General features: G+C 52.8%; 1 protein-coding gene across 3 annotated transcripts in view; it reads left to right on the top strand.

Annotated features, from left to right (window-relative positions):
• Positions 1 to 12,813, top strand: part of LOC102462066 (nuclear GTPase SLIP-GC-like) — a 47,154-nt gene extending 34,341 nt beyond the window's left edge. For all 3 annotated transcript variants that reach the window (XM_075914502.1, XM_075914501.1, XM_075914503.1), the window contains 6 exons: positions 424 to 641; positions 1,362 to 1,482; positions 4,083 to 4,191; positions 5,118 to 5,254; positions 10,366 to 10,456; positions 12,600 to 12,813. In XM_075914502.1, the coding sequence (XP_075770617.1) occupies positions 424 to 641; positions 1,362 to 1,482; positions 4,083 to 4,191; positions 5,118 to 5,254; positions 10,366 to 10,456; positions 12,600 to 12,658 (735 nt within the window). In that variant the 3' untranslated portion in view covers positions 12,659 to 12,813. The remainder of the gene's footprint in view (positions 1 to 423; positions 642 to 1,361; positions 1,483 to 4,082; positions 4,192 to 5,117; positions 5,255 to 10,365; positions 10,457 to 12,599) is intronic.
• Positions 12,814 to 16,125: the final 3,312 nt, after the last annotated feature.

Raw genomic sequence — 16,125 nt, 5'->3', positions numbered from 1 at the left:
AGACTCTTCTTTACAATCTCAGTGGGTTCAGCCCCCTGTGGACTCCGGCTATTTGTCGAGGTCCTGAGCCAGAGCAGCTCCCTTCTTCTCTCCTCTCTGCCTAGCCGGGCACCCACCTGCTCAGCCCTTGCAGCTCCTTTTATATGAACCTGCTGGGCTCTGATTGGCTGTCGCTAGCCCTTCAGGGACACGTTGCTATGGTTTCCAAGATGGTTCCTCTGGAAAGGCCTCTCTGCACTGGCCTGGACGACCTGCCTTTACTGCTCTGCTCATCCCACAGGGCTGCTTCCAGAGGGAGGGTGAAGTAGGTCTGCGGGGCCGTGTCACAGGGCGGCTCCCAGCACGCAGGGGCCTACAGTTCTACAAATTGTCAGTCGTATCCCCCGTACTCACTGCGCTGCGACTGTGTTTCCAATTGTCCAGCGCAACACCAACCGGAACAGCAACCAAGGTTTCCACAGGACCCTGAAAGCCTTGTGCCAGAAGAACGGGGTGTACATGTCCCCCACCTTCGGCTACCTGGACCTCAACACCGCCCTGGCTCAGCCCATCTATGATGCAATCAACCCCGTGTTTGCAGAAATATTCAGGAGAGACGACCCCTGCCTTGCACAGGCTGCAGGGACACCGAGCTCCCAGCGGTAGGGCTGTCTGCCCCTCTCCCGCATGACCCCCAGTTCCTGCCGCTTCCGGGTAACCTAGTCTGGCGGAGTCCTCCCCCCGCCGGCTTCCCTAACCCACGGCAGCTGGTTTATGGCGTGAGGTTCTGTGGGGGGTAAAATCCCGGTGCACAGGGTGGCGGACACGTCCGCACTGTGACCCAGCAGCCCTGGCAGTACAGCATGTTCTCACACAGAGGAGGCAGGGGGAAACTTTTTTGGGTGGGGGGGGCCGCTGACCCACCACAAAATCAGCCGCACACAAGTGAGAGGCAAAAAAATCTCCCAAATCTTCATGGATGTGGCCCCTGCTGGGAGGGAAAAAGACACTCCCCGCCTTCCCCTTGCACGCCAGACTTCGGGAGGGGGCAAGCTAGAGCCGGGGGTGGGCATGGAGCACTGGTGTGTGCTCCTCAATGCTGAAGGGGAGCCCCAAGCTTCCTGAGCTGGATTCAGGCAAGCCAGGGGTCACATCTGGGGCCCAGGCCTTAGGTTCTGGCCGCTAGACCTGGTGAGGTAACACCACAGGGCCTGCCAGCTTGGAAGGCAGGGCCGACAGCTTCCTTCATGTCCCTGGCCGGTCCTGGCGCCCTGTGTAGGCCCAGGAGCCAGGCCAGGCAGGGTCAGCACAAGAAGCCGAACTTCCTAGCTGGAGTGATGGGCCGGCCTCGGGGCTGACTCCGGCTGTTCGCTCTTCCCCAGCGCCTCGCTGAGGCCGTGCCTGGACAAGTTCAGAACCTCGGTCCAGGCGAAGATCCGAGACGTCAGGCAGACGAGGGCTGTGACCAGTGACACCTGGAAGATCAAGTTCTTAATTCAGGAGGTAAGTGAAGAGGGGAGGGCGCTGCACCGCCAGCTAGCGCACCTGGGGCAGGAGTCGTCCAGCTCTGTCCACACCCTGCCCCACCTTCTCACTTCCCCAAAGGCCTCACCCCCACCTTGCTTTCTACCCCCTCCCACTCTGTCCCCGACTGCCTGTTCCTGCCCCATTCCACCCCGCTCCTGAGCGCATCCCTCCCGCCCCGTGCACTGCCCCGCCGCCTGGTGCCTCTGGCATGCTGGGGAACAGCTGATGGCAGCAGGCAGAAGGTGCCGAGGGAGGGGGGACGGTGGAGCGGATGGGGGGGCTGCCTCTGGGTGCTTGGCCACCACTGTTTTTTTCCAGCACCAGACCACCCCTGGAGTCAGCTGTTCAGAGTATTGCCTGGTGTCCCTGTTGGGCCGATCACCCGGCAAGCAGAGCTGTGTTTAGTGCAGGGCCCCGGGATAGGGGAACCGCGTTGACTCCAGGGCTGGTTTGGCCCTGATGTCAATTACAGCAACCCATGGGCTTTTCAAAGTGACGCCAGCAGGAGCGGTTCCCCTAGGGACCCCCCAGCGACCAAGCATAGGTGAGCGCAGCACATCTCATTAGGGTGTGCACCCAGGGAATTTTTTTTTTTTTAAAGGCAAACATTTATTGAATACTCAATCATAAAGGACATGCTGTGAGTGAGCACTGGCTTTCTATACATTTCTACAGCATCTATATTACGCAATTCGGCGCTTATTGCATAAGACAACAATCCATACTTGAAAACTAAAAGAGGGTATCATGCGATTCAATTAAAACGCAAAGCCACTTTTTTTTGAGACATTAGGGTGTGCCTGGGCACACCCAGCACACACCATGCGCACACCTATGCGACCAAGAACAGCCAAAGCACAAGGCAAGGTGACCCCAGAAACCCCACCCTTCCTGCTGTAAAGTGACCCCCGGACTGGATTGGCTGGGCCCTATAGGGAAGGATGTCAGCCAACCCCCCCAGCCCAGTGTCCTTGACACACCCAAGGGGAAGGCCTAGGACCAGTCTGTGAGCCAAGCAGAATTTGACTTTCTCTGCCCACCAATGAAATAAATAGCAAGAGCTGAAAATCATCCCGGCCCACAGTGTGGGGCGGATACGCTGCTCAGCCCCTTCTCCACCAGAGCCCTGCCAGGTACGTGTCATGTCAGCATCAACGGGCAGAGCTCGAATGCATCGTATCGTTGGAAAGCAGCCAGGCATGCCAAAGGACACACCAGCATGGGTTCTCATCCCCGTGGCTGGACAGAGAACCTGCTCCCTTAGGTTGCTGCTGAGTGTAGTTATTTGAAAGCACCAGAGCAGATCAGAACATCAGAACAGCCAGACGGGTCAGACCAAAGGTCCTTCCGGCCCAGGGTCCTGTCTGCCCACAGTGGCCAATGCCAGGGACCCCAGTGGGAGCGAACAGAACAGGGAATCATCACGTGATCCCTCCCCTGTTGCCCATTCCCAGCCTCTGCCAAACAGAGGCCAGGGACATCATCCCTGCCCATCCTGGTTAATAGCCATTGATGGACCTAACCTCTGAAGTTATCTAGTTCTTTTTTGAACCCTGTTCAAGTCCTGACCTTCACCACATCCTCTGGCAAGGAATTCCACAGGTTGACTGTGCGCTGAGTGAAGAAAAACTTCCTTTGGTTTGTTTTAAACCTACTACCTATTCATTTCCTTTGGTGACCCTTAGTTCTTATGTCATGGGAGCAAGTAAATAACTTTTCCTTATTCACTTTCTCCACACCACTCATGATTTCATAGACCTCGATCACATCTCTCTTCATATGGGACCCATTCCAAACCCCTCATCATTTTTGTTGCCCTTTTCTGAACCTTCTTCAATTCCAAGATATCTTTTTGGAGATGAGGCAACCACATTTGTACGCAGTGTTCAAGATTTAGGCATCCCATGGATTTATTCAGAGGCCGTAAGATGTTCTCTGTCTTATCCTCTGTTCCTTTTTTAATGATTCTTAACATTCAGTTTGCTTTTTTGATGGACGCTGTGCATGGAGTGACTATTTTCTGTGAACCATCCACAGTGACTCCAAGCTCTCTCTTGAGTGGTTCTAGCCAAATTAGTTCCCATCATTTTGTATGTAGAGTGGGGACTATTCTTTCCAGTGTGCACGCCTTTACATTTCTCAACATTAAAATTAGGTTTCTAGGCTCTGGTTCCTGTCCTAGAAGCAGAAAACTCAGCAGAGACTCCAAGTTTCTACCCACAAGTCGGCAATCTTCAGATTCCAGCTAGAACTCTGGGGCTCAGTGCATGAGGCCCAGGAATATGAAATCCAAGTTAGTTAGAAGCTACCAGGCAGCCTTTAAGGTGGAAAATTAATTGTGGAGATCACAGAGGCAGTTTGAATTCACCATTTGTGTCTAAACTCTGGCCTTAAAAATTCACACCTGCGTAGTCCACCTTAATTGTGGGTTGAACCACACACACCCACACAGACACACCCTGTGATCAGCTGCAATGTCCCAACACCTGACCAGTGTCCCAAACCATTTCTTTAGCTCATTTTCACAAACAGGGATAGCAGAGATAATGGCAAATGCTTTAAATTGATTCCCACAGACTAACATCATCTTGAGCCTGCTGGAAAGGAAGATCCTTCAGAGGAAGATAGATATCTACTCCTCCCTGGTGCAGTCCATCCAAAGTCACTTACGCCCTCACTACGAAGGTAGGACCCTTCTGCTGGGTGACCCCGAGCTTCCTGGTGTGGGCTGGTTCTTTGGCATCAGGCCGAGAGGGAGGGGTGGGGGTGAGGATGAATTTGAACTTCATCCTCCAAAGTGGAAGAATGTCAGGTGAAACTCGAGGGTGAAGGCTGCAGGAGAAGAAAACGTTTTAGGAATCGGTGGACCTAAGGTGGAATTCACGTGCTGCTTCACCGAGAGGGACAATGAGAAGCAAGTTAAACTAGCCGGGGTGGGGCGTTAGAGTCTGTGCGTCAGATAGTCCTGGGGGCTGGACTAGATGATCTATTGAGGTCCCCGTCCAGCCCTGCCCTTCTGCGATCCCATGAGCCTGTGAACAGCTCTGAGTTGTTGATCAAAGCTCCGTGGAGTTTTTTTGGCTTTTGTTACAGCGCAAGAACAACAAGGAAAAGGTGCTAGAGTCAAGGAACTTTAGTCCTTGATACCATCCGCCTTACCGTGTGCCTGGCTAATTAGAGAGACATTGTCATGTCTCTGGGAACGGGTTGGCCATTAGTAAAACCCACTTTCTCACATGAATCCACACGTCATTGTCGTCATCGATGGGGCAGTCTTGGAAGAGCGGCTGGGATCTGGCACAAATCCATTCCTGCTCAGCATTTCACTGGCACCTCTGCAGTACCTGAAGCCCACTCAGGCTGGAGCACGTACAGGCATGGAGGGGCCATTTGCCCTGAGAGATACGAGGGAGGGTTATTCTCAGCGGCAGCCAGGCGGCTCTGTTCTCCAGCACTCAGGTCGCTCTCCCTAGAAGAGCAGCGGGGACGTCCCTTTGGTGCTGACACTGCCGTTGTTTTCCTCCTGTAAACCTGTCTCCAGCACCTCCTGCTGCCACTGCAAATCTTCCCCGGCGCCTCTAGCTCGCTGACTGCTCCCGTCTTTCCAACAGTTGCAGCTCAGCTCAAGGGCCCGGGATCCTTCCAGCGGATGAAGAAAATCCTCCAGGAAAACATAGAGAGGGAGACGAAGGACAGGATGTTTGATAACGAAATAGAGAAGATGAACAAGCAGCTCCAGGATCTGAAGGTGAGAGGCACTTCCCCCTGTTCTGTGGGGCTGTACTGATGGGGGTGAGGAGTGGGGTCTGGGAGCTGCACAGTGTCCAAAGAAGGAGAGGCCCGGAGCAAGCTGCCCAGCCAGATACTAGACCAAAGATCAGGGCTGTTCAACAGATTCATAAAGCATCTGGAAAAAGGGGTAAACAGGTGGCAAACTGTGCAGATGGAAAGGGACAGAGAATAATCCTGAAACCGAATGTTCCTCCATACAGTTTGGAATACCCCCACCCAGAATACTGCATGCAGCCCTCTCAGCTCGCCTCACAAAGGTTATGTCTACACTACAGCACTAATTCGAACTAATGTAGTTCGAATTAGTTAATTTGAACTAAGCTAATTCGAATTAGCGCATCTAGACTTAAAGACTAGTTCGAATTAGCGTTTTGCTAATTCGAACTAGCATGTCCACACTGAGTGACCCTGAACCAAGGTTAAGGCTGGCCGGAAGCAGTGCCGGCAGGGCATCAGATTAGGACTTAGAGCGTGGAGCTGCTGTCTCAGGCTAGCCGAGGGCTGTGCTTAAAGGGACCCGACCCCCACCCCGGACAGACAGTTCTCAGGGGTTCCCCGCTTGCAAAGCAGTCCTGGCTTGGAGTGCCCTGAGTGCCAACACTCGGCACATCACAGCACTCAGCCATCAGCCCGGCTGCACTTGCCGCAGGCTGCCATCCGGGGGGGGGGGTCAATCGAGGGGCTTCAGGAGAGCTTCTACCCTAAGGAGCCCGCAGAGCCAGCCCAGTCCTCCCCATTGGGGGCTCGTACCCCATTCCTCCCTCACCTCCTTCCACTTACCCCTCCCTAGCGCCCCTTCCTGATGTACAAAATAAAGGACACGTGTGTTCAAAAATAGAAACTCTCTTTATTGAACAAAACTCAGGGAGACTGGGAAAAGGAGGTGGGAGAGGGGAAGAGAGAGGGTGGGAGAGGGGAGGGCAACTAAAATGATCAGGGATTTGGAACAGGTCCCATATGAAGAGAGGCTAAAGAGACTGGGACTTCTCAGCTTAGAAAAGAGGAGACTGAGGGGGGATATAATAGAGGTCTATAAAAGCATGAGTGGTGTGGAGAGGGTGCATAAAGAAAAGTTCTTCATTAGTTCCCATAATAGAAGGACTAGAGGACACCAAATGAAATGAATAGGTAGCAGTCTTCAAACTAACAACAGAAATTTGTTCTTCACAAAGCAAATAGTCAACCTGTGGAACTCCTTGCTGCAGGAGGCTGTGAAGGCTAGAACTAGAACAGAGTTTACAGAGAAGTGAGATAAAGTCATGGAGGTTGGGTCCATGGAGTGTTATTAGCCAGGGGGTAGAAATGGTGTCCCTGGCCTCTGTTTGTGGAAGGCTGGAGATGGATGGCGCGAGACAAATGGCTTGGTCTTTGTCTTCACTCCATCCCCTCCAGGGTCCCTAGGGTTGGCCGCTGTTGGCAGACAGGCTACTGGGCTAGATGGACCTTTGGTCTGACCCAGTACGGCCATTCTAAGCTCAAGGCTCAGGGTCGGGGGTCTCAGTGGACTACCTTGATTTTCATGCAAACCTGCTTCTGGGTGGCCAGGCTGGCAGCTATCCTGCCCTAGATGGCCACTTTCCTGTGCCTAGTGCGGAGGTCGTGGATGAGGTCCAAGATGTCTGCACTAGACCAGGCGGGCGCCCGCCTCTTGCGGACCTGGGCAGGCTCCCGGGAGCCGCCAGCCTGGTCCCGGGAAGAGGTGGAGGGCTGGGTGGCGGGCTCGTGCCATGCCAGGTGCAGGGTCTGCTGGCCGGGTGCTGGCAGGCTTGCACCTGGCACGGTCACCGTAGCCAGCCCGTGCCCCTTTAAGGGCTCCGGGGCCAGGAGGGGGGCAGAAGTGTTTCCCTGGTGTTGGCCAGAGTGGCCACCAGGGCAAGCTGGGGAGGGCTAGCCTCCCACTAATTCAAATTAAGTGGCTACATAGCCCTTAATTCGAACTAGGCATTAGTCCTCGTGGAATGAGGTTTACCTAGTTCGAATTAAGCGCTCCGCTAGTTCGAATTAAGTTCGAACTAGCGGTTCGTGTGTGTAGCGCCTATGAAAGTTAGTTTGAACTAACGTCTGTTAGTTCGAATTAACTTTGTAGTGTAGACATACCCAAAGATACACTACAATTTGGAAAGGGGCAGAGAAGGGCAACAAAGATGAGTAAGAATATGGACGAGGAGCCCTTGCAAAGACTCAGATATCTGAGCTTGGAAAAGTGATCTCCAGGGGATTTGCTCTCCGTCTATACAATCATGAATGGCATGTAGAAAATGAATATAGAAGTGCTATTTCCTCCTTCACATAATGAAAGAACTAGGGGTCACCCAATGAAATTAATAGACAGCAGGTTTAAAACAAACCAAAGGACGTTTTTCTTCATGCAGCACACATCAACCCGTGGAACTCCTTGCCAGGGGATGTTGCAAAGTCCAAAACAACAATGGGATTTCACAAAAGAATTAGACAAATTCATGGAGGATAGGTCTATCAGTGATTATTAGCTAAGATGGGCAGAGATGCAGCCTCATCTTCTGAATGTCTCAAGCTGGGAGTGGTAGACAGAGGATGGATGACTCGCTAATAAACCCATCCTGTTTTATCCCCTCTGGACGTGTGACATTGAGCACTGTCAGATCACAGGACACTGGGCTAGATGGACCTTTAATCTGACCCAGTCTGGCCATTCTTAAGTTCTCATAACACAAGAATGAGGGGACGTGAAATGAAATGAATCAGGAGCAATTTTAAAACAAACCAAAGGAAGTTTTTCTTCACTCAGCGCAGTCAACCTGTGGAACTCCTTGCCAGAAGATGCAGTGAAGGCTAGGAATTTAACAGGGTTCAAAAAAGAGCTAGATAGATTCATGGAGGATGGATCCTTCAATACTTATTAGCCAGGATGGGGAGGAATGGTGTCCCTGGTCTCTGTTTGTCAAAAGCTGGAAATGGGCAACAGAGGAGGGATCTCGTGATGATTCTCTCTTCTGTTCACTCCCTTTGAACACCTGGCATTGGCCACTGTGAGCAGACAGGACACTGGGCTAGATGGACCTTTGGTCTCACCCGTTATGGCTGCTCTGATGTTCTTATGTTCCCTATGGCAAACGGCATGGAACTCCAAGGCTGTAGCTAGGAACAATATTGACGGTACCAGCAAATATATATTCTAGCAACATGTACCTTCTTTGTGTAGCCCTCTCTTCCCTCCCTGGTCACTCGGGAGCAGGCCAGGCTCCCCTGGGTGCCTGGAGGTTTTAACACTAACAGGGATCCTGCGTAGCCAAGTGGTGATATTGGATAGCCGGGAATCCCCACTCACCCCCTTGCCACTGTCCCTTGGTCCTAAAGGAATATACAGTGCCGGTGCCTCCACCTGGCTGGCCCTGTGCACACTGAATGCTGCGCCTGGGGAGCCTCCAGGAATCAACTTACTCCAGTAACGATCTGGGTCTAACTCCAAGGCAACCATTGTAAATAACACTCCTCTCATTGATTGAATTAGAATTAGCCACCTCTGCTCAGCAACGTAACCAAACAGGGTTGAGCAGACTAAACATGAAGAAAATCAATTGAAGTGCCCAGGAAGAAAGGAGACGTGTCTCTGGCATGTGCTGCCACCCTCCTCTGGACTCACCTGCTGGCCTGGGGCGCTCAAAGGGCTGCAGCTGGAGTGGAGACAGCCCTGGGCAGGTTGTGTGTGTCAGTCCAGGCAGACAGCCAGCTGAAAACCCCTCTGCTGCTGGAGCAGGCCCACCCAATGCCAGCAGCTCTGGTCCCTGGGGAGCTCACTCTGGCTCTCTTTGGGCAGAGTCAGTCGGTCTTCCGGGCTCCGTCCCAGGCAGCGCTCTGCCAAACAGCCCCAGTTACTCACAGTCACCTCCTGTGCAGGCCCTTCCCAGCCACAGGCACAGCCGGGGGCTCTCCCCTCCAGGGACAATCAACCGCCCCGAAGCAGCCTGCTAGAGCCAAGCCCCAGCACAACAGCTCCTGGCCTGGAAGAGGCTCCTCAGCAGCAATCCGGCTCCTCTCCCCAAATGCAGCCTCCCCTGACTCTCCCTGCGCAGCCTGGAAGAGCAGCAACAGCTTTTCCCTCCTTTTTCCCAAGGGCTCCTGGGAGGGGGCAGGAAAGGATCAGGAGGAAGTTATTGAGGAAAAAAGGTCAGCTGCCTCTTTAAGGGCGGCCAGTTTGAATTCTGTTGCTCTCCGTGGCACACCTCCAACTGCCTCGCAGCACACCGGTGTGCCTCGGAACACAGTTTAAGAAACACTGGGCCAGACTGCAGCTCAGAGGATCCTCCCAGGAAAAGTCAGAGGCTCCTGCATTAAGGGGACTGACATTGCCTAGAATAACGAGCAGTTGTTTAACAGCTGGCACGGTGTGATGAACCATCCTCTCCACACGCTCCTGAAAGCTTCGTGACCCTGGTTCCTGTGGACTCGCCTGCAGGGGAATCCCAGGGACTTGGCGCAGATGCTGAAAGACACAAACAAGCAGTCTGACGTTGCTCCCTGTTGTTACGGATGCAGCGTCCAACTAGCCCAGGACCTCTGTGGCCTGCAATGGAGTTCTTCCAAGGGGGCTGGTGCCGCTGCCAGTGACCCTGGGCGGGCAAGGCGGGTGAGGGAATCTCTGCCGTTGGCTTTCAAGCATCACAGAGCTCTTCCTCGGGCCGGGAGCAGGAGGCCGGTGTGTCACAGCTCTATGCAAGGTGTGACTGAGGGCTCAGCTTAAGCCAGGGGTCTCCTCTGGAAAGCCACCGTCAAAATGGCGTCTCTGCCATCATTTGTACTGTGACCCAGACGAAATGAGCTCTGCCTACAAGCCACCTGCCAGAGCCGTCAACTCCCCTTGGGTTGTACAAGTCCAGCGGGCTCTTTCCTTCCTGCCCGTCCTAACCAGCACGCCCGTGTTACCCTCCAGCTGTCACACAAGGCCCTCCTTGACCCATTGATGTCATTGCAGGGTGTGTGTGTGTGTGTGTGTGTGATTGTGAGTGGAAAGTCACAGGCAGTGCAGCTGGGGCACAGATCCAGCTCCCTCTCCCCGTGCTCACTGGCAGGGCTGTGTGTTTATTGCAGGACAAGATCAAGATGCAGCTGCAGAAGGCCATCTCCATGATGTTCAAAGTCGCCCCGTTCCACTGGGAAGAACTCACCAAGGAGCTGCCAGGTAACACCGAAATCACCTCCGTCTGCAGCGGCGGGAGCCACCTTTGGTCAGGCAGGGCAGAAGGGTCCAACAAGGGGCCCATGCCCAGGTCTTCCCAGGCTGCTGAGCCAGGCCCTTACGTGATCTCGGAGCGTGAGCAGAACCGTGCGTGTGGGGAGACGTCCACGGGCTTAGGATGCGTCACGGTGAAGCGGGGGCCTCCTCCCTGCAAGGGACGGATGGGGTGAGCTTTGGACACCGCAGCTCCTCCCGCCCTTCTGAAAGGGGCTAGTGCAGAAGGCCCCTGTGAGGGCAGGCGCTGGGTTTTCCCAGTGCCACGAGCACCCCGGGTGCACACCATGCAACCAGTGTGGAGGGGCTGCCGACGGAGCAGGGGGGCTGCATGGCTCCCTGCATCCTGGCCGCTCCAAGGGCTACCCAACCTCCACCCATACCGCTAAACCACTCGGGAGGGTTTCCATTGACTTTGGGGTGGTAAAATGACCTGCCCATGGCTCACAGGCATGCTGGCAGAGCTGGGAATCCCACCGGCTCCATAGGCGGTGGGTGAAGGTAGGGCTGAGGGAGGCAAGCCCCTAACCCCACCCCCTTTGTCTAGGCCCCACCTCCACAGGAACCAAGCCACACGCCCCCAGCATCACGGGGAGATGGAGCAGTGCACAGCCCCAGCATCCCCAGCCCCAGAGCACAGGGAGGGAGGGCACTTGGGAGCAGCAACACTCCACCCCCAGTACGTTGACAGCGTTCTGAGGGTGGACTGTGGGCAGGGCCAGGCTGGTGGTTTGGGAAGGCAACGCCTCCCCCTGCCTAGCATACCCACTGCACATGCCCACCTCTTCTTAGTGCCAAGGCCATGCCTAACCCTAAGGTGATCTGTTCTCTTGCTGGCTGTGCTGCCTCCTTCTGTGTGGCCTTGGGAAATTCACTGAACTGCCCCGTGCCTCTGTTTCTCCATCTGTAAAATGGGGACATTTTCCCCACTATTCCAAAGCACTCTGTGCTCTTTGGATGCAAAGCCCCAGGGGAGTGTCAAAGAAGGTGAACTCCAGAGAAAACACATTCATAAGAGTGGAAGTTGTGTGCAGATGTAACCCACACGCCAGGGGTGGGTCACTGTCCCATGCAGTGGCAAGAGATAAGAAGAAGGGAGCTCTACAGCCCAACCGGGAGCCAGCTGGCTTTATCACGCTAGGGCTGTGTCTACACTGGCACCCTTTTCCGGAAAAGGGATGCAGATGAGCCAAGTCGGAATTGCAAATGCAGCGGGGATTTAAATTTTCCCCGCTCCATTTGCATGAACATGGCTGCCGCTTTTTTCCGGCTCGGGGCTTTGCCGGAAAAAAGCACCAGTCTAGACAGGGACCTTTCAGAAAATAAAGCCTTTTCCGAAAGATCCCTTATTCCTCTTAAAATCAGGAATAAGAGATCTTCCGGAAAAGGCTTTATTTTACGAAAGATCCCTGTCTAAACTGGCGCTTTTTTCCAGCAAACCCCGAGCCGGAAAAAAGCGGCAGCCATGTTCATGCAAATGGAGCGGGGAAAATTTAAATCCCCGCTGCATTTGCAATTCCGACTTGGCTCATCTGCATCCCTTTTCCGGAAAAGGGTGCCAGTGTAGATGTAGCCTAGCTGTAGAGGTCCTACACTAAGCCCCAGGGGTCCTAGGTTTAAATTTGCCCGGTGGTGGTTGCCCAGAGGGACTTCAGCAAGCAAGAGTCTCATCCAAATGCTCAGGGGCTGACCGTTTGTCATTTTTAGGAAGGGTTCCCCCACCTGTCACTCTCTGGGTTGAACTCATGCACAGGGGGGATTCTCTGCATATTGAAGTCTTCAGAGCAAGATTTAAGGACTTCAGAGGTGATAACCCTGCTACAGACATGGGTGGGGGAGGGTTAGAGGCCTCCGAAGTGCAGACTGGATTATCGTGAGGGTCCATTCTGACCTTAAAGTCTCAGTCTATGAGGAGAACGTATCACTGCGGCACTCCACAAAGCACTGAAATACACAGAACGGAGGTCGTTGTGTTCCTATGTTTGGATGGAGGATTAGAACCCTTTCCTTGCTGCGTAACAAAGGGAAATGGCCAATTCTTCTGCAGAAGAAAGTCAGCTAACCATGTTCTAACCTGCTGCTCTCTTTGCAGACTTCAACGTGGAATACAGAAAAATTAATCGGCTGCTTGAACTGCTGAAAAAAATGTGACTTTTCAAAGGAGGCAACGACAATTCTCATTAATGAAACCTGTCTTTTAGTGAGCTTTTGTACAGACTTTTTTTCCTTTCATTTTGTGGGGGTGTTAATTGAGCTATTTCAATGTCTCTCACTGAAGTATGAGTAAAGTGGGAATTTAAAATACAGTGATTGTAGCATTAATTAATTGAAGCGGGAAATACAGATGAAATGTGCTGTCATGCGGTGCCTTAAGTGTTATAGCAAATCTTAGGGTATGTCTACACTACAAAGTTAATTTGAACTAGCAGCCATTAGTTTGAATTAACTTTCATAGGGTATGTCTACACTACCCTCCTAGTTCGAACTAGCGGGGTAATGTAGGCATACCGCACTTACAAATGAAGCCCGGGATTTGAATTTCCCGGGCTTCATTTGCATAAGCGGGGAGCCGCCATTTTTAAAACCCCGCTGGTTCGAACCCCGTGCAGCGCGGCTACACAGGGCTCGAACTAGGTAGTTCGGACTAGGATTCCTATTCCGAACTACCGGTACACCTCGTGGAACCGTGCCAGCACCCAGCCAACAGACCCTGCACCTGGCACGGCACAAGCCAGCCACCCGCTGCCACCCAGCCCTCCGCCTCTTCCCAGGTCCAGGCTGGCGGCTCCCAGGAGCCTGCCCAGGGCTGCAAGAGGTGTACTGGTAGTTCGGAATAGGAATCCTAGTCCGAACTACCTAGTTCGAGCCCCGTGTAGCCGCGCTGCACGGGGTTCAAACCAGTGGGGTTTTAAAAATGGCAGCTCCCCGCTTATGCAAATGAAGCCCGGGAAATTCAAATCCCGGGCTTCATTTGCAAGTGCGGTATGCATACATTACCCACCTAGTTCGAACTAGGAGGGTAGTGTAGACATACCCATAGGCACTACACATACAAACCACTAGTTCAAATTTATATCGAACTAGCGGAGCGCCTAATTCGAACTAGGTAAACCTCATTCTACGAGGACTAACGCCTAGTTCGAATTAAGTAGTTCGAATTAAGGGCTGTGTAGCCACTTAATTCGAACTAGTTGGAGGCTAGCCCTTCCCTGGTTGCCTTGGTGGCCATTCTGGCCCAAACCAGGGAAACTTTTCTGCCCCCCTCCCGGCCCCAGAGCCCTTAAAGGGGCACGGTCTGGCAACGGTGCTTGTGCCAGTTGCAAGCCTGCCAGCACCCAGCCAGCAGACCCTGCACCTGGCACGGCACAAGCCAGCCACCCGCTGCCACCCAGCCCTTCGCCTCTTCCCAGGTCCAGGCTGGCGGCTCCCAGGAGCCTGCCCAGGGCTGCAAGAGGCGGGCGCCTGCCTGGTCTAGTGAGGAGATCATGGACCTCATCGAGGTTTGGGGGGAGGCCTCCAACGTCCACGATCTCCACACTAGCCACAGGAACACGGCCGTCTATGGCCGCATGGCTGACAGCCTGGCCACCAGAGGCCACATGCAGACCCAGGAGCAGGTTTGCATGAAAATCAAGTTGTTCCAGTGTGACCCCCAACCCTGAGCCCTGAGCTTAGAACATAAGAATGGTCGTACTGGGTCAGACCAAAGGTCCATCTAGCCCAGTAGCCTGTCTGCCGACAGTGGCCAGAACCAGGTACCCTGGAGGGGATGGACTAAAGACAATGACCAAGCGATTTGTCTCATGCCATCCATCTCCAGCCTTTCACAAACAGAGGCCAGGGACACCATTTCTACCCCCTGGCTAATAGCACTCCATGGATCCAACCTCCATGGATTTATCTAACTTCTCTTTAAACTCTGTAATAGTTCTAGCCTTCACAGCTCCTGTGGCAAGGAGTTCCACAAGTTGACTATGTGCTGTGTGAAGAAGAACTTTCGCTTATTAGTTTTAAACCTGCTGCCCATTAATTTCATTTGGTGTCCTCTAGTCCTTATATTATGGGAACTAATGGAGAACTTTTATTTATTCACCCTCTCCACACCACTCATGATTTTCCAAACCTCTATCATATCCCCCCCAGTCTTCTCTTTTCTAAGCTGAAAAGTCCCAGTCTCTTTAGCCTCTCTTCATATGGGACCCGTTCCAAACCCCTAATCATTTTAGTTGCCCTTTTCTGAACCCTTTCCAAGGCCAAAATATCTTTTTTGAGGTGAGGAGACGACATCTGTACACAGTACTGAAGATACGGCATTCCATAGTTTTATACTTCCCCTCCTCCTTCTTCCCCTGGCTTCCCCCTTCCAGCTCCCTCCTCCCAGGTTTCCCCCTCCCCTCTCCCACCCTCTCTCTTCCCCTCTCCCACCTCCTTTTCCCAGTCTCCCCAGAGGTTAACCTCCACCCCAGTTTTGTTAAATAAAGAGAGTTTCTATTTTTGAACACACGTGTCCTTTATTTTTTACTTCAGGAAGGAGGGGTAGGGAGGGGTAAGTGGAAGGAGGTGAGGGAGGGCTGGGGTGGCTCTGCGGTCTCCTCGGGGTGGAAGCTCTCCTGCAGAGCCTCCTGGATCCTGACAGCCCCGCAATTGACCCCCCCAGATGGCAACCTGCGGCAGGTGCAGCCGCGCTGATGGCCGAATGCTGTGATGTGCTGAGTGTGGGCACTCAGGGCATTCCAAGACAGGACTGCTTTGCTGTCCCTCATCGAGGTAGACAAGCAAGCGGGGAACCCTGAGAACTGTCTGTCTGGGGTGGGGTTCGGGTCCTTTTAAGCACGGCCCTCGGCTAGCCTGAGGCAGCAGCTCCACGCTCTAAATCCTAACCTGGTGCCCTGCCGGCACTGGTTCCAGCCAGCCTTAACTTTGGTTCAGGGTCCACTCAATGTGGACATGCTAGTTTGAATTAGCAAAATGCTAATTCGAATTAGTTTTTAGGTCTAGATGCACTAGTTCGAATTAGCTTAGTTCGAATTAGTGCTGTAGTGTAGACATACCCTTAGAGAGCAAGAGAGATTCTCATTCCATTACCTGGCAGTGCATTTCAATGGTAGAGAGTAGGGGATACCTATGTTTTCAGACTCCTCAGTTCACAGAATTTGCAAAATGCCCAACTTGCTAATGGCAGAGTCAGTTGTGCACATGTCAAATGCGAACATAGATATGTTAGAAGACTAGAACTAAAACAGCTCGAGAGATTTTTAAAAAAATTTTTTTTAGCAGCTAACAAAATGTGCAGGCTTTTTTTCCTCCAAAAACCTAAATGATATATTTCAAGATTTGCAGAGGAAAACCAGTCAGTTTGGGCTTTTTTTTCTGAGGGGAATGTGAGGAGGGTCTTTCTGCTTCTTAGTCAGAAGTCACATCAGGGAGGGAGGGGTTGTTTGTTTGTTTTGCTTCTCACTTGTGTGCAGCCCCCGACTGATTTTTCTGTGGGTCAGCGGCCCCCGGACCCAAAAAAGGTTCCCCAACTCTGCTCTAAATATTCAGACCAGCTTGAAAAGACTAATATATTTCAGAACATAGGTATTTGTATCACCTCCTGAGTCCCAAGTGTAACCATG

The sequence above is a fragment of the Pelodiscus sinensis genome, unplaced genomic scaffold (genome assembly GCF_049634645.1).
Source record: "Pelodiscus sinensis isolate JC-2024 unplaced genomic scaffold, ASM4963464v1 ctg111, whole genome shotgun sequence".
In the NCBI taxonomy this organism is placed as follows: Eukaryota; Metazoa; Chordata; order Testudines; family Trionychidae; genus Pelodiscus; species Pelodiscus sinensis.
The sequence above is the reverse complement of the archived record's forward strand: the minus strand, read 5'-3'. Positions and strand labels throughout refer to the sequence as shown.